At 37.0% G+C, this 26,647-nt stretch overlaps 1 protein-coding gene across 1 annotated transcript; it reads right to left on the minus strand.

The window, feature by feature from the left end:
* Positions 1–2,183: 2,183 nt before the first annotated feature.
* On the minus strand, positions 2,184–17,260 carry fzr (fizzy and cell division cycle 20 related). Its single transcript, XM_019044364.2, has 10 exons — positions 16,689–17,260; positions 12,641–13,009; positions 11,824–11,931; positions 11,018–11,206; positions 10,060–10,197; positions 9,468–9,656; positions 8,393–8,750; positions 6,994–7,157; positions 6,245–6,442; positions 2,184–5,125 (listed from the first exon to the last, which is right to left on the minus strand). Exons 2-10 carry the CDS (start codon positions 12,989–12,991, stop codon positions 5,084–5,086), a joined length of 1,737 nt encoding a protein of 578 aa, XP_018899909.1. The 5' UTR covers positions 12,992–13,009; positions 16,689–17,260; the 3' UTR covers positions 2,184–5,083.
* Between the last annotated feature and the right edge of the window lie 9,387 nt (positions 17,261–26,647).

Raw genomic sequence — 26,647 nt, forward strand, 5'->3', positions numbered from 1 at the left:
ACTCAGCGGTTTGCAACGTTGTCTGGTTGCAAAACAAATATGGTAATAAATAATCATATACGTGGCAACGCATGATTAGCATCAGCAACAAGAAAATGGCGGGAGGTTTGAATTTTGGAATTTTCAACTTACCAGACTTGCCTCAAAGCACTGCAGTCTTTCCCTCCTCTAAGTAGCCATGTAAAGAATCATTACGCTTGGGAAAATTGAGGAAAGTCCGCAGGATGAAAAACAGAATATAGCATTAACATCTTGTGTGTCAAACTCGGCCGGGGCATTAAAACAAACGTGAGAGAGTTGCTGCACAGATTTTTAAGTAACATTGAATGCTTTAACATTCTCTTTTTTTGTGAGTTGTGATACGTTTTTTTTAAAAAAGAACTGAGCCAATTAAAAAGTCTTCAAGGTGAAAAATATCGAGAAGCGTGTTCCCTTGTGAAACTTTCAGAAAATTTGAAAGCATTTTAGCGATCCTAAGGTAATGAAACTCCCAAATAATTCCTTTAAAAACAGCGAATCAATCTCACTCAGGCTTAAAGTTTCAGTTTCATATTAAGCTCGTTGCCAGCCTCCTGGGGTGTAGTAGTTGTAGTGCTAAACCTATGATCAGGAAGGAGGTTCAGAGTTCGATTCTCAGGGGGTCTGAATTTGATGGTTTCAAGCAAAGATCGTTCAGGGCTGGATGTTGAATATGCGATTAGCCTCTTGGGGCTACTTGAAACATGAAAAAAGAAAAATTCTTACTTTTGCTCAACGGAGTCCATAATAGGGCAGTATTACCAAAAATACAGGTTTGTGCCTATGAGTTGGGTACCTTCTTCCAAAAATAAAAGGGTGATTTGGCACATTAAACAAATGGACCGTGTTTAACAGAAAGGAACCAAGCCACATCAGCCATTGCCAAGTTTAACTGGGCGATTACATTTTTTACGAGAGAGCGTTTGTTTGGATTTCTTTGAAAATTTTAAGGAATTTGCTTCCTACCATGGAAAATTTTCACTGAACTTTGCACGAGAATCCGCACAACTGTTTTCATGTAAAAAATTAAATTGCCCAATTAAATTTGGCAATAGCTGATGTGGCTTGGTTCCTTTCTGTGTAACGCGGTCCAAATGAGACATCATCTTCGGAAAAACTTTAAGTGCTTCCAGATGCAGTTTTTTTAGAAGGAAAAGGACTTGGCCATTTTTCTACAAAGGATAGGAGTCCCTCAGAATGAGGAAAGCTTCTTACAGCTTAATTACTACAATGACTGAGGAATGGTTCATCTTAGAGTGGAGAGGTCTTAAGTACTCAGTAGATGGTTCCCAGAATGGTAGACAAGAAAAATGTTCTTCCATGTTTTTACATCTAATAAAATTGGAGAACAAATTCTTCAATGCATTTATCTGATGTGACGATGGCCAAAACAAGAAAGCGTACATCACTTGCAGCATTCTAAAATGTATGATAATGTTTAATTTTTTTCAAATAAGACCCACCAAAGTATCTCTACTACACATTTGTGTTAGAGACATTGCATATTTATTAATTTTTTTTGATTTCTTAAAGAACAATCAGTTGGTGTTACTACACAAAATATTGCATACTTTTCCTGTGCTCTTTTAAGAGTTGTTACTGAGAATGTAAAAGGTATTAAAACCCTCTTGAAGCATTAATAAGTGGGCTATAAAATATTGAACCTAAGGAAAAACGCTTTCTGAACATCCGAAATTTACCAAGTTTTCCCCCAAAAATATTTAGTTTCAAAAAGAGCTGTGAATATTTTTCTTTGAGACTTTCAAATACTTCAAATCAAGCAGCAAATGAAATTCTTCACTAAAGTCTTAGAAAAATATTCACAACACATGAAAAAAAATGAAAAAATAAATTTTAACATTCATTAAAAATTGATCTTTTATCAAAGGAGATTTGGCAACGCCTAAAGACTCATATGTGTATTGTTCTTCTCTAGCACAGCAGAATGAATCTTAATTAGGCCAGTTTCTTTTCAGTTAAACTGCTTTAATATTAAAGTGTTAATTTTCAAACCGTTAAGTATTAAGGAGGCAAGGCCAGATTTGAGGTATGAGTCCAGAACATTCCTACATGCAGACTAAAATTTATCATCGGAACTGATACATATGTATGATTTTTATAGAATGAAGGAATATGCACTTAGGGGATGAAAATGAAAAACCATATTTAACTGTACACACGCCATGTAATATAACAAATATTTACAATCATTGACTTTACATACAGTGCATGTGTTGGAATTGTTTCTCTTTTTGTTTCATATTTGGTTTTTTTTTTCTTTTTAAATCTTGTGTACAAAAACATGATGCAGCAAAACCGCTTGAGAGAGTGCAGGAAACGCAACGTAGACACCACTAGGAAAAATACAGATGAGGGAAATTGACACGATATATCATGGAGCAAATACCTACACTTGTGTAAAACTAGAATTCACAACAAATAGATCTGAAGGAGCATCAGTACACATTTAGTACTTCTTATTGCAATTGTTATAGAATGAGACTGCAATAGTAGGATTTAAAGTGATGTGCTAAGGTAAACTTACCGATTCCTTATGGTCAAATCTGCTGATTTTTTTGTTGTTTCAAATATTTTTACACATGACAGATTTGTAGACACTCGATATGAGATCCGATGCATGACATAGCTGATTTTTCATTTAGAATTGAAAGAGAGCATTAAGCATGATTCAAATTAATAATTGAGATGTCAAATTTTTGTCAAAAACTTAATTTACTAATTATGAAAAGTTCAAGAGCACATAGAATCAATATCTTTCCGGAAAATTTTGACTTGTGAACTCATGTTAGATTTACCATAGAACTTAGAAACTACCAATTTCAGTCTATTCATCATACCACAACATGGACGATGGCTGATGCGAAAAAGAACTTAAATTGTAATAATGAGCATACATTATATCCAACATCTGTCTACTCACAATGTGATCAGAAGAGAGCTCCACTTGAAAATTTAGTCAAGGGGGAAAAATCCCTTGCAGTAATTACAAAATGTATACAAATTCACTGGAATCCAAAATACACAAAAAAGACAAAAAAAAACAGAGAAAGAACTCTAAAATGTATGTACTGTGAAATAGTTAATTCCTGCAATATTTTCGACAAAATAACGAATCATATAATTTCTGCTGGCTGAACATAAAAGAGTACGACAGAGGAACCGAGTTGATTTTTATTGAAAATCTTATTTCTATTTGAGAATTAAATTGTTTGGTGAGTAAAATTTTGTGTCATGAAAAAAGCAGGCCTCTATTTTATGGAATTGCTTGCAAGGGTTGTATTGAAGTACAGCCTTACCTCCACCGGAGATTTTCACAAGCTAAGTCGCAACAATGTATTGTGAAAAAGAATCAGCGATTCAGTGTAGCTTCCTTAAAATTATTGTGGTAGCCACCATACTCAAAAGCAGCTCTCTGATATCTCACACTTCATTCATCCCTTTTATTTTATTTGTTTCTAGGGATCCTGCAATACAGTTCGTACGGGCAACTCATTGCAGTGAGTGTACTAATTGAACAACCCCTTTGCTGCTTAAACACATTCAGAAAATACCGTAATTTTTTTCATTTCATGAAAATAAAGAAACGATATTAAAAAAAATTAGAAAATAGGTTAGGTGAATATTCTTTGATTAGAGTATTTTTGAACAAATCACGAGCATTCTTTTCACGATACGTACATTCATCCTATCAAAGTCGAAACTATAATTCATTTCAAATTCTTTTCAGTGTCAATAGCTTAATTATTGGCAGTTCTTTGTCTTGCTCTCTAAAGCAAGCCATTTATTTTTAATACTCCGTAGATTCAAACTATTGCATATATAGAGGAAAAAAAGAGAAAATAAACTGGAAATTTAAGAGAAATATTAGATACTTGTAGCAAATAAAATAAATATGTCAACAAAAAAACGAGAGAGAGGTTAATAGAAATAACTGTGGAATTGATTATGAAATAGGATCCATTTTCTACGCTCATATAAAAGCACAGGTAACTGAGAACACAGAGGGCCATTAAATCATTGATTATGATAAGGGAACAAAAATTTTCAGAAAATTGACAGCAAGAATCCTCCAGCAGGAAAACACAGTGAATAAGACAAATCAGGAGGCAGCAGTACACTTTCCTTGCTTTTCATCTAAGAGGATCATGTACAGGCACTAAAGAAAAATACACAAGTAAAACATAATTGGATTCATGAAAGAAATGACTTCTTTGTATTCTCAAGAGATCTAAGTGCTGTAAGTGTTTTGAACCTTGAAAAACAATTTCAGCTTGATTATTGAATGATTCAAATAAAAAATCAGTATCAACATTTGCTGCTTCGATGCCTAATACTTTTTTCCTTGGCTTAGTGCTCAAAAAAGAGAACGGGAAAAGTGACAATGATTTTATAAGAATAAGAACTAAATTTAACTATAGACTTTCAAGCTTTTTCAAGACAGTTATTCAAGAAATGCGAGGTGATTTCAAGAGAAACGATAATTTTACATCAAATAGACCTGAACACTGATTGAAATTTCACGGAACAAAAATGAGAGAAAGGTTACAGGCATTTGCGGCCAAGTAAAATTAGGAATCATTACTTCGAGTTTTAAAAAAAGGAAAATACAAAAAGTCTTTTGTAATCATAGGTAATCAAAGATAACGACACAGCAAAAGACAAAAAAAGGACCAAAGAAACCAACACAAAAATTTAAACAAGATAAACCAAAAATAACAATTTTGTCTATTTACCACTGTACAAGAGAAAAGAAAACATAAAATAAATCATCTAAATATATAAAGCTCTGTTTTGAACGTTATCCTCCCCTCTTTTCTTTTCTCCGATATCACATTGCTCGTAAAAATTGAAAAGTATGAAATTAGAAACGAGCAGAGGGCATGAGAACTTGGTTAGTAAAACCTGAAAGTTAAATGGGAGGAGAGAGAAAAGAAAAGAGGGTGAGAAATTTTTAAAAATAAACTCTGTATAAACAATAATACAGAAAAAAAGAAGAAAGGAGAAAAAAACAAACCAACCACAATCAGGACCCACGAAAAGCACACTAACGAATACTTGAAAACAGGTTTAAGACGGATTTGTTTTCCTGAAAAAAAGAGAAAAAAAGGGGACAAAATTAGAATAGAATAAGGAGAAAAAAGAGGTACTCTTGAATTTAACGTTCACTATTTTCCAGCTACTCATCATTGCATTTTAATTCTTTGTGCACCTCTGGGTTGGAATTGTAAACACTTGAGGTGAATCTTCTGACCCGGTCATACCTGACTTAAATAAAATTGCCATTTTGGAAAGGGCCTGAGTGATAAAAAGATGAAAATGAGCCTGTTGCAAACTTTTGCTACAGCAAAAATAAGAGTTGTTTCTTATAGATTATGTCTCAAAAATCACAATGAGCACATCGGCAAAGTCTGAAATGCTCTTATAACTTCACAATCTGCGTAAGAAATTTGCGGCTTTTTGAGCTTCCCGCTTCAAAAACAATACTACAGCACAGGTAAACTTTTTGCTATGGGAGTCGTTCCATCTTTGGCAATATTCATCATGGCCGACGCCAATACGCCAAAACAAGTGTGACGGGACGAGATAACACCTGCCCAGGATAAGACCAATAACGATTGGCATGTTTACGTTCATATTGTCCTCACCTGCCTTGATCTCCCCTCAAATTACGCGCAAAACTGCGGAAGCGTCGGCCATGATGAATATTGCCGACGATGGAACGACTCCTTTAGCAAAATTTTCACCTATGCCGTGGTATTGTTTTTTGAAGCGGGAAGCTCAAAAACACTTAAATTTTTTTCGCAGATTGTGAAGTTATGAGTGCATTTCAGACTTTGCAAATGCGCTCATCACGATTTTGGAGACATTATCTATAAGAAACAACTCTTATTTTTGCTCTAGCAAAAGTTTGCAACAGGCCCATTAATTAAACATGACTTGTTATTAGATACACATTGCACTAGAAAGATAAAAAGAAAAACTTGTTTTTCTAAACCTGTACTACGAACTTAACTTTAAACGGGGGGGGGGGGGGGGATAATGTGGAATTTCATAGAGGTCACAAAGAGGAGAGGTGCTTACTTCAAAACTGCATCTCAATAGTTATCATCTGATGGTTGGGGTATTAAAAACAAAATGTGCATTTGATCACAGAACATTGAATCATACTTTATAAAGAAAGTCCAAAAAAAAATTGAGAGCTTACCCTTGTTGACTGGACTTTTGAAAAGACATTCCAGAATCTAAGTGTTTCATCACCAGCGCCAGTAACGATAGCTTCGCCATCAGGAGACATGGCCAGGTAAAGAACTCGATACGAATGGCCCGTTAGTTTCGCAACTTGGGTTAGTGATGGATATTTCCACACCAGAATTTGATTTTGGGAGTAGCCATGCGTGCTGACCTGAAATTTTGAGATAACAATCTTTAAATTTCAGCTACTGTTTACAACTTGGTTTATACTAGATGGTTTGACGAATGTAAGTTTCAGAGATCTAGCCATTACACAAGGAACTTCAGCCTTCAGATACTTGAATTAGGTTCCTAAGACAAAGTGAAACAGCAGTCCAACTTGTATCCAAAATATGCCATCAATATTGGCACCTAGAGATATTTTATTTGAAACTTGCGATTTTCCCATTGGAATACGTGATTGCCGAGGACGAAGAAAAGTGTCCACAGATGCAGGAAAAATATTTCAAACGGCTGGCGCATATTGTGCCTTGAGAAGTTACTTTTCGACTTTTTTTATGTGCTCGTTAATATTTTTTGGCAGTTTTACCATGACAGAGTCTTTTCATTCACCTATGTCTCTGACACGCAACGCACCCATTCCAGATAAGGGGTTGTATACACAGGGCTTTGTGAGGGCTGTTAAGGGCTTGATCATATTTTTTGGGCAAGAGAATGCTTCTCATCTATTTCTTTCAAATTAGCCAAAAGATAGGTGCTTACCAATTCAGATGAATGTTTAGACCAAGCTAAATTGCACACTTGTGAACCGGTATCAACGAACTGCATGGGTTGTCCAGTTAATGTATTCCAAAACCGAATAGTCCTATCAGCCGTGCCACCACCGCTGGCCAGTAGACCATGATGATGAGGAGACCATGCGATTGCTGAGAGTAAAATGGAATTTACATTAAAACTCAACCGACAGAAAAAGAATAACAAAGAAAAAAGATTGTGTGATGTAAAACTCTTGTCAAGGTTCTTAATGACTGATAAGCCTGTTTGTCTAACTTAAGTAGGAAAATCTTCTGTTGAAAATTTCAAGATGAAGCTCTCTCTTTGTTTTAGAACTTTGAAGAGACATAATTTCAACGAGAGAACCGTTTTCACATTTCTCAGTTGCATAACAGAACTGATATTTGCAGAAGAATGAGTCAGTTGCGCTGGTCATGGAATTAAGTTTTGATACTTGATTCTTGTAGATAAGCTAAAAATAATAAGATCCGTCCAAACCGCGACTTTCTACGTTCAGTATTACTCGAGATATCGCCCTTTGAACAGTCAGGTTTTTGAAGTCATCCACAGCAGTAGTGATACCCTTGGTTTCTTCCACTTTGCTTTTATCCGGGTTTCATGTTAAATAACCAGTGCTAATGAGCGTCACAGCGACTGATGAAAACGAGGTGGAAGAAACCAAGAGTGTTACTTGCGCAGTGGATGACATTAAAAATCCGACTTTTCAATGGGCGATATCTCGATTCATATTGAGTGTAGAAAGTTGCGGTTTGGACGGATCTTATTATTTTTAACTAATCAACAAGAATCAAGCCTCAAAACACAATTCTATGACCAGCGTAACTGACTTATTCATATCCTGAGAATTAACCTCTGCTAACGCATGTAAAACTGTAGAAATTCATTTATCTACTTGGTACGTATAAGAGTCAGTCTCCAAAAAGTCAATAAGTCAAGAAAAGAAATGCTACATACGATGAATTCACGGGAAACATATCTTTCTTCTTTTAAAAACTTTTGATACATACAGATTCAATGCAGAAAAAATCCTTTGAAAGAGCCCAGAAGCATAGCTTGATGGGTTTGTGCTTCTTTACGATACATTATAGTACGAATGATGGCACCAAGGAACTGATAAAAGCTTTTACTAGAGCTTTGTTTCTGGGGTAAATTGATTCAAAATCATTGAAAATGCACTGCTACAACAATTTTTCCTTTAGGGGAAATCAGAGCATTATACAATTTTACACCTGATTTTGACTTAAAATTTCATTTACTCAAAAATTTCATAATGCACATTCAAGAATTCCACTTAGTTAGCATTGATTAAAAAAAAAAAAGAAAAAACTAAAAAAAAAGGAGTGAATCCAAAGAAAAAATTACTAACCTTTCACAGCAGCTAGATGTTCAGTGTAAGTCTGAAGAGGTGATAACGAATGCATGTTCCATACATACAGCCTATTGTCGTTGCCACCAGAGGCTAGATATTGGTTGTCAGGGGACCACTTCAATCCGCAGACTTCTTGTTTGTGACCAACAAGCCTTCGTTCTTGAACGATTGCTGGTGTTCTGATGTCTCTTTGGAAAATAAACCTGTCTCTTGACCCAGAAGACAAAATGTCTCCATTCCAAGCTATTGCACCGACTCGTAAAGAATGACCAACTAATTTATTAACTTGCTTCGAAACACCTACGTCCCACACTTGCACAGACCCATGATTCGTTCCAACCGCAACAAGATTTCCCTGAAAGTTAAAACAAAAGAATTTTTATCATTAGTCATTGCGCTAGAATCAGGAGACATTCTATGAAGCTTCCTTCACTCTAAGTCATTTTCAGCACACACTCATATCTCTTCGGTTCCCGCACCTCTGATCCAATAATGCGAAATTATAAACCTCCGTTTGCGGTTTCCTGTCATACTTCATTTGTTCTTTGGAAAACTAGTCTACATATGTAATTTTTCCAAGCCTTTCTTGATTTTTCTTCTCTGTTGGCCGAATATTTAACATGAAGTTCAAGTTATAAAGTTGGCTTGATTTTCTTCGAAAAAAATAAAATAGGAGCAGAAATTTTGAAACAACCCACTAGAGATATGTAGTTTCTAACTTTGGCCATCTATACTTAAATGAGACATTCTTCATTCCTGAGGCTTGAGAGAGCAAAATACTTGGAGCTTCAATCCGAGACATTTGTATTGGAGCTACTTCATTGAACAGAGACCAGGAAACCTATTTATGTAGTCTGTCATTTATTTCCTTGATTCACTTCCTCTCTCAACATTCTTTCTGACTTTTAGGAATACAATCCAATTGTACACATGAAGTAAAAAAAAAATTAAAAATTATTAGAATTCGGTCTTGATCTTGTTATAAGTTGGATAAAGTGCTCCCTTCTGTTAAAATGCTCTGTATTTTTAGATGGATAATTTTGGTACTTTCAATACAAATGAGGAAACTAACCCTTTCGTTCCATGAAACAGATGTAACAGTATTTCCATCTGCAGATAAATCACACAGTCTTGTGACTTGGCTTGTACAGGCGGACCACAGATAAACGCAGCTACCTAAACCTACACTCAAAACATTCTGCGACGACCAATCGACCAAATTCAAATAAAAATCGTCTTGTAAATCAGGAGCATCAAGAACCTGAAAAATGAAAGCAAACAGAAATTTTACAGTCATTTCTTCACAAGAATAATGAAAAAGAAAAAGCCAAATAATTTATGGAATCTTAGTTAAGCATGAACTAGTAAGGGAGGATCTCATGACACCCTTCTGAACCTCAGGTGTTGTCTCCCATGTTGTGTCACACCACCCCTTTCCCTGGGGAGCCAGGATAAGGACTTGGATTTTTACCTTTACATCAGTTTTGGCTTGCCAAGCCTTCACTTAACGGTGTCAGGCGTAAGTTGGACAGCCAATGAATATTAAAGTGGATATTCTCAGACTTTGTTGATTGATACTGTGGTGAACAAAATTAGATACCTGTGGAATTCCAAATGAGCGGCAAGAAAAAGAAGAGAGGAAAGTGCACGATATTATGACTTACCTTAAATGGTATCCGTGATATTTTTCTGGTTGCTTTCCTGGGAGATCGAAGGAGTTTTTGGCTTTTGGGTCCTACTGGAGATAACGAAAATGGCGCACAGGCATCTATACTCTGCTCCTGCTTCACAGAAGGAGAATACTGAAAAAAAGATGATACGCAAAATTAGTTCTATTTCTTGGAATGGCTTGATCCTTTCGAGCCAAGGAAAAAAAAACAATGGGTGTGAAGTGATAAGGTTACGGTAAATCTGAAAATAAAGTGAAGTAATAATACAATACTGGGGGCTATAGCCCCCCCCCCCCCCAAAGCTTTTCGTGCCTCTAGCGTTGTGCGTTATTCATATGATTTTATATTATAGAGTAAGATTAGGGACACCTAGGCAAGTTCTAATATTATTAATATGAAACCAATGAACATAATCGAAATATGGTTTTGATTGACAAAGGAGAGGAATAATAAGTTAGTAATAGCAGCTTTCATGCAATCCACAGTTTCTTTTTAAGCTGTTTTCCTAAAATTTTGAAAGCAATCAAGTTCCTTCCCTCTTTCCATCTGGAGAAATATTCACTTCTGCATGACTAGAAATGCTGAAAACTCTTCCTGAATGGTTAAAAAGGTGGGTAAATTGATAGAATTTGTCATGCAACTCCTGCACATCTGACCAATATACTCTCATTGCTTACAAAAATTCTCTGTTACAACTCAATGATAAGAGATAAATTCGTGAAGTCAACATCTAAGCTCACAAGATTTACAAACCATAGTTCCCTTCTGTATGGTATTTCACGTTTTTGCACCTCTTCCCCCCCCCCTCCCAAAAAAATGGCTTTATACACTGATTTGGCTTTGAGAGAAGCTTCTCTTATCATTTGAAATAGTATGATTTTTATTATGATTGCATCATGTTCACGGATATGTTCAGAACGAAATTCAAGGAATAAATAAAGAGTATATCTACCTGGAAAAGATTCTTTTGTTTTGGCGATGAAACCAATTTATTTTCATCACTTTGACCACGAACTCTATCAATTTCTGCACCTAGAAGCTCATTGCGAAGGAGACAAGAGTAAGCCAAATCCTCCCGGTTCAATTCTGAGTTGGTTGAGTCTCTAGCTTTCTTTCCTGAGGCACTATTACTCTTTTTCTTCTGAAAATTGATTGAAATGTGATTAACTGAAGTCTAAATAAAATACAATGCATATTTGGAAATTGTTCTGGAAAATTCGCTTGGTACAATTCAATTCTAATTAGCCATGGGGAAAAAAACTTAAATGCAGAAAAGGGAAATTTTGCTGGAGAGCAGTTTTTGATCAAAATCAGCATTTGGATTTGCAACAGAAACCAATTTCTTGTACCCCTTGGAATGCGTTTCGAACAATTTATTTAATTTTTCACCCTACAGAGGGTGTAAAATTACGCTGTAATCTAACAACTGTGATCTGAACATGGCAGATTGAAAATTTTAATAGCTTTCTTTCAAGACTACTTTTTGAGCTACAGACCTCAAACTGAAGATTTTCATGACGGCGGGCCTTTTGTGATTTATTGGTGGGCCTTTAATATCTAACGATGTTTGAGGAGCTCTCCTCTACGCTCATTATACTCAATTTTTATTTTTTTCTTTGCACTGTATCCTTTACATAGTCACAATTAGCATATCATCTCTTGATCCAAAGAGAATGTTTTAGTTAGTGTTAGGGAACTGATGATACAAAAAAGCACAGATAAATTAACTTAAGGTGGGCAAAAAAATTGAAAACTTACTGGTATCATTGCAAAGCGAGTTTGCCAATTATTATTAAGTCTTGACGGAATGAAACGATCAGCATACACGGGTGTATTCGTTCCTTTGACAGGTGTAGATGGTGACCTCTGAAAATAAAAGAGAAAAATGTGCTTTTGTTAACAAAAAAAGACCAGAAATTTGCTCTCTTTGATCAAGACTAAGAGAAGAAATGTATCCAAAATAATTTGAGTCCACTGTAAATGATCTCTCTTTCCCTTTGGACAGCTTCATCATACCTGTTTCACACATTGCCGTTCAACATTTTCATTATTAGATAATAAAATGAGAATCCCCAACCTTAGAAAACTGAAACTTTTCTTGCTAATTTCTTCATCCGTACGTTGTTTCTGAGCATCCAGCAGTGATAGTGGGACTGAGTTCTTTGATTTAATGTTCTTAAATATCTGATCCTATCCCGACACACTCACAAAAAATAGGACAATGTTTGGTGGACAGTTGAAAATTTCAAAAACAGGATAAAAAAATATTTTCTCCTTAAGTATGCACGCACTTGTTGGAAAGTTACCATTAATTAGTGGTACATTAAACCTTGTTCTACTGCTGTTGTCTCCTGTCTTACAACTTTTGATACACAGCACCAAAAATGGTGTCCGTAGAAAAAGTAAAATGTTTCTTTCCATTCAATAAAGCTGTGAAAATAAATTTTCATGTGATCGGCTATATAAATATAAGAAACAATATTTTACTTCCTGGACTTAGGTGGCAAAATCGTTTGTCTATGTTGTTTTTATGAAAGATAGAGAAAAAAAGAAATACTGAAATGTTCACACTTACAAAAATAGCTTGCAGATTTTTGAAAGGCGAAGATTCCTCAAATTCATCTTGAGAATCATAATTTTGAGGCGTTCTCTGTCCATTGTTCACACAATTTTCTTCCATTGCCTCTTCGTCATCCACAATGGGGCCCACCATGGGACATTCTTCCATTTTTTCTTCAGTCTTCATACCGTCAGCAAAAACTGACTTTTTCTTTTCTTCATCATTGTCATCAATGATCATTTGGTTTTCATTAGTTTTGCCGAGGATTTTAGCTTCGGCAGATTTCATTGCTAGGGCGAAACATTGCTGCTTCCTCAACCTTTGAGCGTATAATGGGTTCATCCCATTGTCCAAATCAATCTCCATCTCAATTGAATTTGGAATCTGAAACATAAATAGGAAATAAAATAGGTATCCTCAAGAATAATTTTTCATGACTTCACTAGTTAATCAACAATGATTTGAACTGGACAAGAAAGAATTAATTTTCCATAGCCAAACAAAAACAGCTATATTACAGGAGGAAAAATGATTTTCAAAAAATAATAAGAAAGTTCAACTCAACTCAGTCGATTTTGTTTACACTGCTGACACTGCCATTGATTACTGCCATGAAGGTGATAAGTTCTGAAGTATCTATAAGTATCATCTGTTTGATAGCATGCTGATCAGATTCAAGTGATAAGAGAGAAAGAGAAAGATTGTGTCTTAATTACCCCACGGAAGGCTGACCCCTGGTGGTAGAGGTTATAGGGCTGGCCATATGATTAGGAGGTCCAGAGTTCCATTCCTGGCCAGGTGACCCAATTTTGATGGTTTGACACAAGGGTCACATCAGGGGTCCAGAGAGTTTTAAGCTTTGACGTGAAATGCCCATTATATGAATGGGCTGAGTCAAAGAACATGCTTAACAGTTTCTTCGTGAAAAAAGCCAGTGCACTGGAGGATTTAGTCCACATTAAGTATACACCGGACACTTTTTTTTTAACAAAGACCGAAGCGTTTAACAGTTTTCTTCACAAAAACTGATATGCGAAAGAATTTTGAATTTTTTCCTCTGAAATTAAATGCGCTAAGTATATGACTTTTGCTTTTTTTACTAAAAAATTCTTGTCCTCGACTGCTTTTACAAAAAAGCAGTAGAGAACGCTCCCCAGCTCCAGCATTTTCCAGACCCCTCTTTCACATGAAGCTGGGTATGAAGGAATCAGGGGATTAAGTGCAGTATGTGCCCCTGAGGGTCATCTAAAAAACGGGGGAAAAAAAATAATAATAATAGATCTTCTGTGCAGCCCTCTTAATTTTCTGAGAGAAAAATAAGAAAAGTTGATCAGTAGACTCTGTTTTAGATGGGATTGCTTTATTCAGCTGCTTATGAAAATTACGGTGTTCAGAGCAGATGAAAAAAGTAAACTTAGCTGAGACTGGATCTACTGGAAAAGGGATGATTACTTAAAAATTACACAAGGACTGAAAGACAAAATACTACAGGACTTCGTGATGTGTTACACTACTTAAATATTGATTAAAATACCTAGTCCAGAAAAAGAGGTAAGACTAGAACCTAAAATCAACATGCTTTAAAGAGTTTTGATTTTGTATTTGGAGTAAGAGTAACAGACCATATCGTAGCCAAAATATCTTCTAATTTAAAAACGGTCCTTGATCGTTGCTTTAATAATGAATACGTCTAGATTGATGGTAAGGACAAAAATCAAGATTTTGCATTTTTCAACAGGAGATGATCTCATCATTTAACCTTAAATATAATAGTAAAAGCACATCCAATAACTCAAGTACTCCTTTTTACTAGACCAGTTGCTTTTACCTACTATGACAGTGAATAAAAAAATCCTGAGAGAGAGAGGGGGAGAGAAAGAGAGAGAGAGAAATTTGTTTTTTCTTTTCTTTGGATAAAACACTAAAACTTGGTATGAAATAAGATTTAATTACTTCGCTCAGAAACTGTGCTAAAATCATAGAATACAGTTTTGAACTAGGACTTGCACAACAAAATGTGGACAATGAACTATGAAGTATAATGAAACAGATAATGCTCAGATGGATGAACATGAGAGGTCAGTAACCTCCATAGGACATCAATACAGCACTTTTTTTGACAGAAGTTGAAACTTTGTTCAAATCTCCTCCTGCCACAAAGAAGTCAAGAGAATGTGTTGCACCAAAATTTTAAAAAAATCAGAGAGCTCTCCTCTACTCATTTACCACTTGGTGAAAAAAAATTAAAATAAAAATGAAGAATACTTAAGTACCTAAGTGAAAGAATAAGAAAAAAATTTAAAAAAGAAGGAAAAATAATAATAAAAATAAGCCTTCTGATCATCATCAGAGAAGTGAGCTGTCATCTGCTGATAGACTTCTGAGGATCAACGATTGTTTTTTCAAAAGTAACTGACTTGAGAGTAAATCTTAATTGTCATAAAAAGTGAACAAAAGCTCGAAAGACAAATTCCTCACGGACACAACTCACTGATGAACAAAAACATCTCTATTACTTGCGGTTTCAATTATCTCCAATATAAAAATTGAGAACTAGACACCAAACTGTACATGTTTCCTTGCTTAAAGAGATACTGAGGTAATGTTTTCATTATTGGTATAAACTAGGTAATAATTCCTTGCTGAATATCTGAACCTCACTAAAAAGAGGCAAACTATTTTGCTGCAATCCTACCTCATAACTTTAAATGCATTAATGCTGAATAATCTTTGCTTAAAATTTAATTTGGGCAATGGCTATATTTTGAATAAATTTTCTTCTCTCGCGGAAAATTTTATTTGGTAGGAGTCATGCAAAATAATACCAACTTAGCGACAGAAAGAAGGCCTTCCTTAATTAAGACACACAATAATCCGAAAAACTCCTCAGACTTCAGGGATACTTTACTCCATGTCATTTATGAAAAATGAAAAATAAGTACTTGGCTACAGAAAAATAATATCTTTTGTAGTTGAGGCTAATTCTTTTCAAAAACATTTTTCATAGATGCCTAATAACTTTCACCGTGTAACCATGAATGAAAAATCTACTTAGAGGGTCTAAGATCATAGTTGCAGTCCTTTCCTTGAAATTTACAGTGCATTTACATTTAAGTGCGTGTGGAGCTCATGTATCTATCGTATGTTGAGACAAAAGTCAATCTCTGATTAGCTCTGAGTTAGTATCACTCAACAGGTGAACACATAAAGTCAGATAGTACCAATGATGAGTGATGACATGAACAATACTTCGACGTTTGTCACAACATACAATACGCAAGCTCTAGCATAGTGATCATAGGTAAAATTTTAACACTTGAGAAAATGATAAAGGATCATCTCAAGTAATACGAAATGGATAAAACCCCCTATATTTTAGTGTTGACTTAATGGCAACTAAACAGAATAAAATGTATAAGGAAGATTGACAATCTAGCAACAACATGATGGCTGCCAGCACGTATGCTGGTAGACTCTTGCAAATTGTGAAGATCTACCGCAGCAAGATTACCATGCTTCCGTTTCGCATTATCAGAAGTGATTATTGAATAGAATGAATTAGGTCCCGGCCAAAAATGGAGAGAAGGGCAAATCAGAGGTCTTAAGTAATCGTCTCTATCAATCAGTGCAGCTTGAGGCTACTTTTCCCAAGTCAATACAATTTATCTCATGGTGAAAGTTCATTACAATTCAAGCGCTTATACGTCCCCATACTTTAAAATAGTAATGGATGCTCCTGTTAGGGTGGTTATTACTTCTGGCTAACTCACCCCTACCTGGGAGGTATGTCGAATACAAATAAGGAGAACGGGTGGAGTTGACTGGGAATATGGTGAGTGGTATAAAGGTGATAGAAAATTAAGAGGACTATGGCAAATACTACGCGAACATACTAAGTATCTTTTGGCCCATTGTTAAAGATATAATAGCCAAAATTGGCATTCTAAATAGGTTTGATGCCTCGCAGAAAAATATTCTTGTCTAGCTGTTCATACTTAACCTAGAAATCCTACCAAAACAGATAAGCGTAAATCAAGATGAAAATTGACGGTGGTGTACTTACCAGCAGGAAGAAAAGTAATCCAAAATGTACGATTAAGAAAACACACACATTAGTTCGCTCTAAGTCAATTGAGGGGTAACTTTATTCACAAATTTAACACACATATGAAAAAAGTAGGATGTGGATGGCGACGAAATCCGAAGGTGTGAAATCGGGACAACCGAGTCACTTCACTGACCAAGAGTTCCACTATCACTCCGCACAGTAATGTACAACTAAAATTGTAAGTTTTTCCCGAATTATTAGAAAAGAAAATATAATTGATGCACTCGGATATATACAACTAGGACGAGTGAAAATGAACTAAACAACGGTTATGAACTGGTTCCGTGTGCAAGGCGAAGGCAGGGACGATGCTCTCATGTTTTCAAAATGGCGGATAAAGGGGGGCTTCATGTCTCGTTCCAGCGCGACGTCACCAAATGCAATCACGGCCTTTGCAGGAGGGAGGGGGGTGTCTTTTCGAGTCGTATTAAATTAATAAGTAATTACTTTGCGGTAAGTGATTTATTTTTTCAATCTATATGTTAAAATGAATATCAGCTGTATGATTTTTAACTGAGCTCACACACTAGCAGCGTTCTACACAACAATGCAGGAATCGGCGAGTGTCAGTGAGGTGAACTGCGACGAGACCAAGAAAGGGAGCGACCTTTGTGCTGAGCATTGACCTTTGAACGCAGTATGCACTACAGCAGAGCTCTTGAACTTGCATCAGCTGCATCAAGGATTCCATCGCTTCTTTCTCTGTTTATAATGTATGTGACTACTATAGTTACTACCGACGCTTAAAATGCAAAAGTTAATTCTCAGACGATGAAACTGAAGAGATACATTACCTTTATTTGCGACGTTGAAGGTTTCCGTCGCAAATAATGTTAATAAAAAAAAAACTATGTATTGTTATTTCTGGAGTGATTCGTAATTTACCTGCTCTATTCGGTAACTCTCAGCGAGTTGGCTCTTTTTTCTTTTCTTTTCTTTTTTTTTTTTTAAAAAAAAGGTAAAGAACAAAAATAAATACTAAAAGTAATGCGTCAATGGAAATTTTGGAACAGTGAAAATCGAGATGAGTGTGTTTTTGAGGATCCACCGACGTGTAGGTGCACGTGGTTGATGACCTGCGACTAGGTGTCTTGATTTACCGTTAAAGAATTCCATGAGTTTTCTCCACTTCCGTTTTCCTCTTTCTCTCCCTTCCTCCCCTCTCCCCATCTCTTTGTCTCTTTTTTTTTCTTTTTTTTATTGATCTACTGCGAGGTAACCCAGCGAAATCAAAAAATATATTTTACTGCAACTAATTGCATTGCGATGCCGTGAAACTGCTGAAACGCGAAATGGACTACATTTTGCAATTAGGAACTATATGTTTCGGCCCGGTTTAAAAACAACGTATGTGCCATTAGTTTCCCTATGCACATACCTAAGTGTTTATTCAGGTGAGCCAGAATTTATAAGTCCGAATTACAAAATGCAGTCCAATTTTGGTTTGCGCAACGCTGCAACCTTTCTTCATAATGTATCTATGTACTTAAATGAAAAATTACTCAACGTCGTACCGTCAAGTTTTCTTGATTTTTCTTCTCTTCAAAAATAATCTTCTGTGAAAATTTCAAGTTTAAGTGTTGCACGGGAAAAAATGGATCGCTGATTTAACAATTAAATTGTTAAAACATATGTCCGTCATGTTTCAAATGTACATTTTACAATAGTAGAAAACTAATTTAATCACGGGGCTGAAAAAAAAGCATCTTTTTTGTATTGTAAAATCTACATTGAAACATGTCGGACGCTTTTTTTAACCACAAAATTTTTTAATCAGCAATTTAATTTTTTCCCTTTTGTTCATCGGCGGCCTATTACAATTTGTAAAAATGCAGGGAGCAGGTCTGGTCTCTCGTCGCGTCAGGGCGAAGAAAATCTAGTAGTAATCACATTTTGGAATTCTATTGACCTGTCTTCAGCCTCTACAGAATACATCCAGAGAATTGCAAACCATTATACGATCTTTTTTTGATGTGTGTGTTACGATCACCTTGGATCCTCGCGGGAAATCCCGCCATTTGCGTTGCGCCGCACGTGACACGATGATGGCCCGCGGTCAAAACGCCTTCACTATCGTGCATATGCAACACGGACATCCATGGAGCTCGAATAGTTGCATCCAGGAGTTAAATTGAAAGTTCGTCGCACTCTGTAGTCTGTACTAACTAAAAGCGCTTTGCTTGTTTACCTTGCACCGTAACTTAATTCCAGCGTTGCCTATTGCGCCGATGAAGTAAACTATCCCTAGTTTTTATCGCGTTGTTGTCAATTTGCCGAAAAATGGTTTGATTTTTTAAATATAAAACAACGTTGCCGTCCTGACTTACGGGCTACGGCCCTTACCTTCTCTGACCTGAGATTAACGAATGCCGGAAAATCGTTCCATTGTCACATTAGGAAAAATCGCGCATCTCAACATATTTGTATTTATTTGTATTTTTCGCTGAATCGTCGCAAAAAAGTCCTGTCAGAAATGTAAATCAACTTACGGTTAATTCAGAGCTCGGTGCGGCGGGACCAAAATATCTTGTAGAAAATGTGTCTTACTTTACTGATTGATTCAGGATGATCGAATCGGAGTCTGCTGTGCTAAGGGAAAACGCCGTGCAAACCCTTAGGCGTTGCCAAATTTCCTCCGATAAAACGCAAATTTCTAAGTAAACTTAAGAAAATTTTTTTTCAATTTTTCGGCTAATTTTTGTATAATGTAATTTTGTATAATGTTTGTAATTTCACGTAAAGCTTCTGAAAATTTCAAATAAAAATATTCATAACTTCCCTCGAAAATGAACATTTTATCGAAAGAAATTAGGCAGCTCTTGAATGCTCATACAGCATTCTTCGTTAGCACAGCAGCAGTGGACCAAGATCTTAAAAAATGAAATCAATGATGAAGTATTTAAAGGGAGCCGACCTAAAGCTTTCGTATAGAATCCTAGGTAAGGCGTTGACAAAAATCAAGACTTATTTCTTCTCAAGTTTATCTTTATCTATGTATTTGTGTTTTCAAACCATCCTCAGAAACACATAAACTTAAATTTTGTAAAGTCAAACCAGAGGAATCCCTTCCTTGAAAATAGGATCGGTCGAAAACGTGAACCACTTATTCAGGGCCGTACCTAGGAATTATCTACGTGGGGCCATGGACCACCTCTCGGAAGGTGACCGCAGAGGCGGATGCAGCGATTGGCAACACTGGATTCCTCCATTTTACCTAGTGGGGCTCACGAGATTTCTGTCGGGGCGGCCCCACTGGCCCCCCCTAGCTACGCCCATGCACTTGTTGAAGCCGCCCGTGGATATCACATGGGCCTCAAAAATATCGGAAGGTGACCCGAAAAATGTTTACGACTTTGTCGGGATCGGAGACGGGGGCTGGTAGAAAATGACCGCGCAAAGCAACAAAGAGAAAATCGGACTGCAGCTTATCATATGTAAACGAAATCTTTCTTATTTTTTTTTAAAAAAAATCGAGGAAGTTCAAAGACTCGAATCTGATCTTTGGCGAATCCTCAAACGCATCGCAATACACTCGAGAAAAAATTTTGAGAGAATCAGTCTGATAGATGTTAACACTGAAAAAAATTCTCGGCGTTTTTACCAAGGTCTGTTGGTACCTTTACCATCTTACTTTTTTTACCAATTATTGGTAATTTTACCAAGACAGACTGGTAAACTTACCTAAAAACCGGTATTTTTACTGTTTTTTTTTCAGGTAAGACTACCACTTTTATTGGTAATCAATTCCCGGTAACTTTGCCATTTTATCTCGGTAATTCTACCACAGTCGATAAAAAATATTGGCGTTTTTACCAAGGTTCAGTAAAATTATCAATTCCATAAATGGTAATTTTACTAAGAAAAAATTGGGATCAAATAGAACCCTGAATTCTTGGTAATTTTACCCTTTTCTTAGTAAATACACCGAGATTTTTTTTTAGTGAAGATCTCACTGGTACCAGGAATATCTTCTTTTTTAAACATATGTCGATGGCCAAAACGCAAAACCATGCATCTCCGTTTGCAACGTTGCAGACATCCCGTCATATTTATATTTAATCATTACTTTATTTTCTAAAAATTCCCTGATTTTTCTTCTCTGCTATTGGGAAACTCTGTGTAGATTTCGCGGGTTGTAAAGTTGGCTTGTTTTCCTTAGAAAAAATAAAATAGAAGCAGAGTAAGAGATTCTTACTTTATCCGTCTACAACTAGGACCACTGGTTTTAAAGCAGACTCACAAAGAGAAGAAAAATCAGGAAAGTCTTCAAGAAAATGACGTCGCCTAATTTTCAATTTAAAGAATACCTAATTTGAGACGGGAGATCTTCGCCCTGTCACAAACCAAAATACTCGCTTTCGTAGTTTCTTTGGGGTATGCATTCCTCCTCACCTACTAAAATATTGAAAATTTACTCTACAGCAAATCAATTACACAATATTTTAGAAGCGTCGAATGGGGGGGGGGGGGGGGCAGTTTCATATCGGTTTTTATCGGGTCATGTGATCATTGCAGTCGCGACGGCCGGCACGCGCATACACCTGTTGACGTTGATACAATGTAAGAATGAAATAAGTGCATAATCATGAGATACCGTTACGTTTATTCGCTTAGCAAGCAAGAATAGGTCGCGTCCGTATTGCATTGATAAACCGTGAGTGAGGAGGGGAGAGAGGATAAGGGTGCAACGTAATGAGTGTCATGAAGTCAAACGGTGAAGTTCATAAAAAGCCTCTTTTTCACGAGGAAACTGGTAAAAAGTCACCTCTGAGGTAAAAATAGATTGGAGAGAAGTCAATGACTCATGTCAAGAAATTTGCATCTTAAATTGTGACATTGCGAACTTTTGCCCATATATATGGCTTAAGTACGAAACCGCGTGTCTCCATCTCGGTGTTTCAAAATATCCGCTTCAATTTTTTCTTTCGAAGAGAAACAAGCCAAATTCAATATTTGAATATCGCAGAACATTCTGCTTACATAGAAGGAAAATCAAGGAGGCTTTCTAGAAATTACATCAATTAGTTTTCCGAAGGAAAAATAAAGTATGGCAGGAAATCTGCAACGTCGCAAATGGAGATACGTGGTTTCGCACTTTGGTCATCGATAACCCTGGTAAAAATTGGCAGTAGAATGTGTGTTCCAAAATACTATAGACCTAAAGCCGGCTGTAAGATTTCCAATGGCTTCTGTAGCCGGCTGTACATTTTCTTATAGTCTTATATAGCCGATGGCGATTAAGCAACAGCCAGACGATAAAGTTTATGCTAAACGTTACTAATTACGGGTACTAGGACTTAGTTATTTTTGGACTGCCGCTCTCTTTTTGAGCCGTAGTATCTTGATTTATTTTGCGAGGAAAGCTCCGTACTTTTGAAGGATGCCTGTCATTCTTAATATGTTGGAGCGCCTTCAATTTCTTATGATACTGTGCAATACCTCTGGTGTGAAATAGTTGCTTCAGATGCCGTGGCACGCTGCGGCGCGGCGGGCGGGCAGAGCGCGAAACGCGCATTGGCGCCTACAAACCTAACAGGGATACTTCCCGCATTGCGCAATGCGTGAAGTATCCCTCTTAGGTTTGTAGGCGCCAGTGCGTCGCCGCTCCGCTTTGTGTTAGGCTCTAATATTTAATCTCGCAGAGTCAGCGTTTTTCAACTCATGATTTTGAAATGTTTGCACACTCTGTATGGACTATTCTCATTTTAATTGATGAAAAAAAAAAATGTTTTAAAGGAAAATATAATGTGTGTTTTGTAAATATTAAGTTAGTTCCGTATCAAACTTGAGTAATGGTTTCCAAAGCACACGAATTTCTACACAATTTCTTTTAGCCTTTTATAGCCAATGGCGATAAAGTGTAGAGCCCGGCGATAGGAACTATAGCCCGACTGTATACTTTTTTATAGCTTCGTATAGCCCGGCCACATGATTTGCTCCCGCTTTCTACAGTCAGCTATATGATTTTCAATAGCCTTCTTTAGTCGGCTATAAGAACTCCTATGGTATTTTGAAACGCAGCTCCTATCGCCAATTTTTACCAGGGAAATATGATTTTCACTTTTTCAATTTTTTGGTTTTCGGTTATTGATAATTTTTTTTTTCCTCTTTGTGGTATCATTCATTAGTAACCATTAGTAAGACCTTTCTGACATCTTTTCACAATTCTAATATGGATTACTCCTCGCCACTATTACCGGGCATCAATCTATGTGATTTTTTGACTATCGACATGTATAATATTCTCCGTGCCGATGAAGCCGTATTTTCCGTCAAATTTTCGAATCATTATAACCCAGGTTCCCTCTAATACGGGAAAATCTAAATGCTCGTCTAGGGCTTGGCGGAGTAGCAGCTAGAGGGGGCCCCCCTCCCCCCCCTGCAGTATACACGCAGTATGTACTTTCTCAAAACTTCATTTTCGCACTTACGGTTCTCTTCGCTATATCGGCAGTTTTGCCAACCACTTCGGAGGTATCGCCTAACTGAAGCTCGCCTTCAATTTCACCTTATAGGCAACAAAACATACTGCGGAGCGCGAACAGTTATCTATCCAAAAACCTACAGTTATCTTCCACCATAGACTTTTTGTCAGAATTAATGGAAAGCATGTAAACACACCCATTGTAGATTTCGTCCACTTGACGTTAGCCTTCAATTTCGCAGCATAGGCAAAAAACAATACAAACCTCCTGGAAAGCGCGAATCTTTATCTAATCGAAAAATTCACACTTGCATCGCTCCATGACCTATGCTGCCGTGCTAAGGAAGAACGCCGTATGAACATTCGGGAGTTGCCAAATTTCTTTCGATAAAAAGGTTATTTTTTAGAAAAGTTATGGATATTTTTCCTTGAAATTTTCAGGGACTTTGGCTGAAATTGCGAACAAAATTATCTAAAAAAAATGGAAGAAAAATATTCATAAGTTTACCAGGAAATCCTTGTTTTATCATAGGAAATTTGGCAACGCCTGAAGGTTCATACGGCGTTTTTCCTTAGCACGGCAGTATGATTGAACCGACGAACGTTATTATTGAGGGAACGGATCCCTATGATCCGCACATTTTTCTAAATAAGGTCATTCGCGATTGGTAGGAATATTTAAACTCTCGACACAATAAAAAAATTTTGACCATGGCCAGCCCCCCCTCCTCCTCCCTAATATAAGTGAAAAATTTCGTGCCTCGTCACTGACGATATCATTTTACGTGCGAGAAAATTGTGGAGGCTCCGAAATTTGTATCGGAGGATGCATTGAACCTCGAAGGAGGAAAAACCAAAATACTGGCTTATGATAATCGCTGACTGTTGACCAAATTTGGAGGTGGAGCGCAGTGTCATCTCCTCGTCAGTGGTGACGCGAGCTTAGCGGAGGAGTCAGCCAACCGCTTCATTTGAGGACAGAACCAGTGCGCTTTGTTGGTACAGAAAAAAGAGAAAAAATAAAATTAGGGTTGACGAACTCTACTCCTCTAACCTTACAATTAGTCTGACAGACTCGATCGCGCATTAGGTGACTCGTAATTTATGTCAGATATGGACAAATTAGCCATCAGAGGAGGAAGAGCCAGTAGCAGAAGAAGAAGGGGAAGGAATGGAAGACGAAAAGTAAGAAACTGAAAAATATAGCGTTTACCTCTGCTGTTCCTCGAGCATTAAACGTGTTCGTAAGTTAAACTAGGTTGCTGGCTTTGAGAGTGACCTTACTTTTTCTTCATCATGAACAAATTTTCCCTGAAAAGATCGATTTTCGAGAAATTTCCGATTTTTTTTTCGGCCGCGCTAAATTTGAAAATGCTGGGTGCAAATAAGGCATATCTTGGTTGCGGCGTATCAAAATGTTTGATAACGTTTCATTCCTCATAATTGAAGCAAATGGGTGGAATTCGTTGAATTTTTTACTGAATTCTCTTTTTGATTTTACAATGCTGAAAACTGAAAATTTCAACAAATTCACTCAATTATTTCAACAATAAAATATAAATTAGCAGTAGAGATTCTGAAACACCGCAACCAAAAAATGTACTTTCTGCGCTCAACGCTTCAACTCTACCCCGAATCACTTTTAACCCTTTTTACATCGACTTTCTACACGCAGGTTTAAAACACCTTAGAAAGGCTTTTCTTTATTTACTTGATACCTGATTTGATTTCATACTACAGTTGCTATCTACCAATATCAGGGCCGTAATTTATTTTATTTTAAATCCGAATAATTTCTTTGGAATTAGCTCATCCTGCGAATAGAAATATAAAATTATTTTCAAGCCCCCCGAATTAACGAATTCATCATAAAACTCATTAAATTTCATCATTTAATCTTTTGAAAATCCTAAAGAGTATTCTTGTCTCGGTGTGCGGATTCCACCGAATCCGACTCCGGCACACTAATTATTCGGCGTGCAAAGCAAATACAAATACAGTTGTTGCTGCCCCTGGCTCCGAAAAGCTGCAGCGCGCGTAGTCGCGGGGAGACGAGCCCCCGGAATTTTAAATTCCCCCCTGCCCCCTCCCTCCTCCCCTCCCCGGTTCATGACTCCCAACGCTGCCATGCTAAGGAAGAACGCCGTATGAACATTCGAGAGTTGCCAAATTGCCCCGATTAAAACATGTATTTTTGAAGAGAGTTATGCGTATTTTTCCTTGTCATTTTCCGATATTTTAGATCAAATTGGGAACAAAATTTTCTGATAAATTTTCTGAAAAATATTCAGAATTTTAGCAGTAAATTTTGTCGGTTATTAGAGGAAATATGGCAACACCTGAAGGCTCATACGACGTTTTTCCTTAGCACGGCAGAACGGCTGCGCTTCGACTTGACTCGGAACGCGACGACGCGACGGGGACGTCAACGACTTGCTTTGCCGTGCTAAGGAAGAACGCCGTATGGACATTCGAGGGTTGCCAAATTTCCGTCGATAAAACATGAATTTTTGGCGACATTCATGCAGATTTTTTCTTGAAATTTTCAGATATTTTAGATCAAATTGCGTGAAAAATTGTCTGCAAATTTAGGAAAATAATATTCACATCTGTCCCGGTAAATTCGATTTTTACAGGAGGGAACTTTGCAACGTCTGAAGGCTCATACGGCGTTCTTGCTAAGCACGGCGGTGCTCGGCCCGGACCCGGACCAGACACACCTCGTCGGTGTGACATTCTCGGCGCAATCCCACGACACCCGGATTCCACCACCACCCCACTAATTGCGCTTCGATCCAGCTAATTACTTTGAGCAGCAGTTCGCCCGAAGATGAGACGCGAGGACCGGCCTCGGATCCTCCACAATGTTGCCGATTTTTTTTTTTTTTATTTGCACAAAATATTTAACATTGTACAAGATTACATTTAGACATATCAAATGTCTTTTGCACAATGTTGCCGATACATCTCATATCTCAATCCGTCAATGACATGCAGTCAGTGCGGTGCTCCCACTCCTGGAAAAAGTTCCGAATTCCGGAACTTTTAGAGATTTTCCGGGATATTCCGTGGAACTTTTGATAGTCCCGAAATTTTCCGGATCCGTTGCATTTTCCGGAACTTCCTCACAACTTTTGAAAAAACCTAAGAGGAGTTCCGGAACTTCCTCACAACTTTTAAAAAAACCTAAGAGGAGTTCCGGAACTTCCTCACAACTTTTGAAAAAACCTAAGAGGAGTTCCGGAACTTCCTCACAACTTTTAAAAAACCTAAGAGGAGTTCCGGAACTTCCTCACAACTTTTAAAAAACCTAAGAGGAGTTCCGGAACTTCCTCACAACTTTTGAAAAAACCTAAGAGGAGTTCCGGAACTTTTGACGATCATTAAGTGGGAGAAATTGGAACAAAAAAGTTCCGACTCCCGGAACTTTTGACGGACATGGAATGGGAGCACTGAGTCAGTGAGTGGCAGTTGTGTAGTCAAAGGGGAT

This window comes from Bemisia tabaci, chromosome 7 (genome assembly GCF_918797505.1).
Source record: "Bemisia tabaci chromosome 7, PGI_BMITA_v3".
NCBI classification, from domain to species: Eukaryota; Metazoa; Arthropoda; class Insecta; order Hemiptera; family Aleyrodidae; genus Bemisia; species Bemisia tabaci.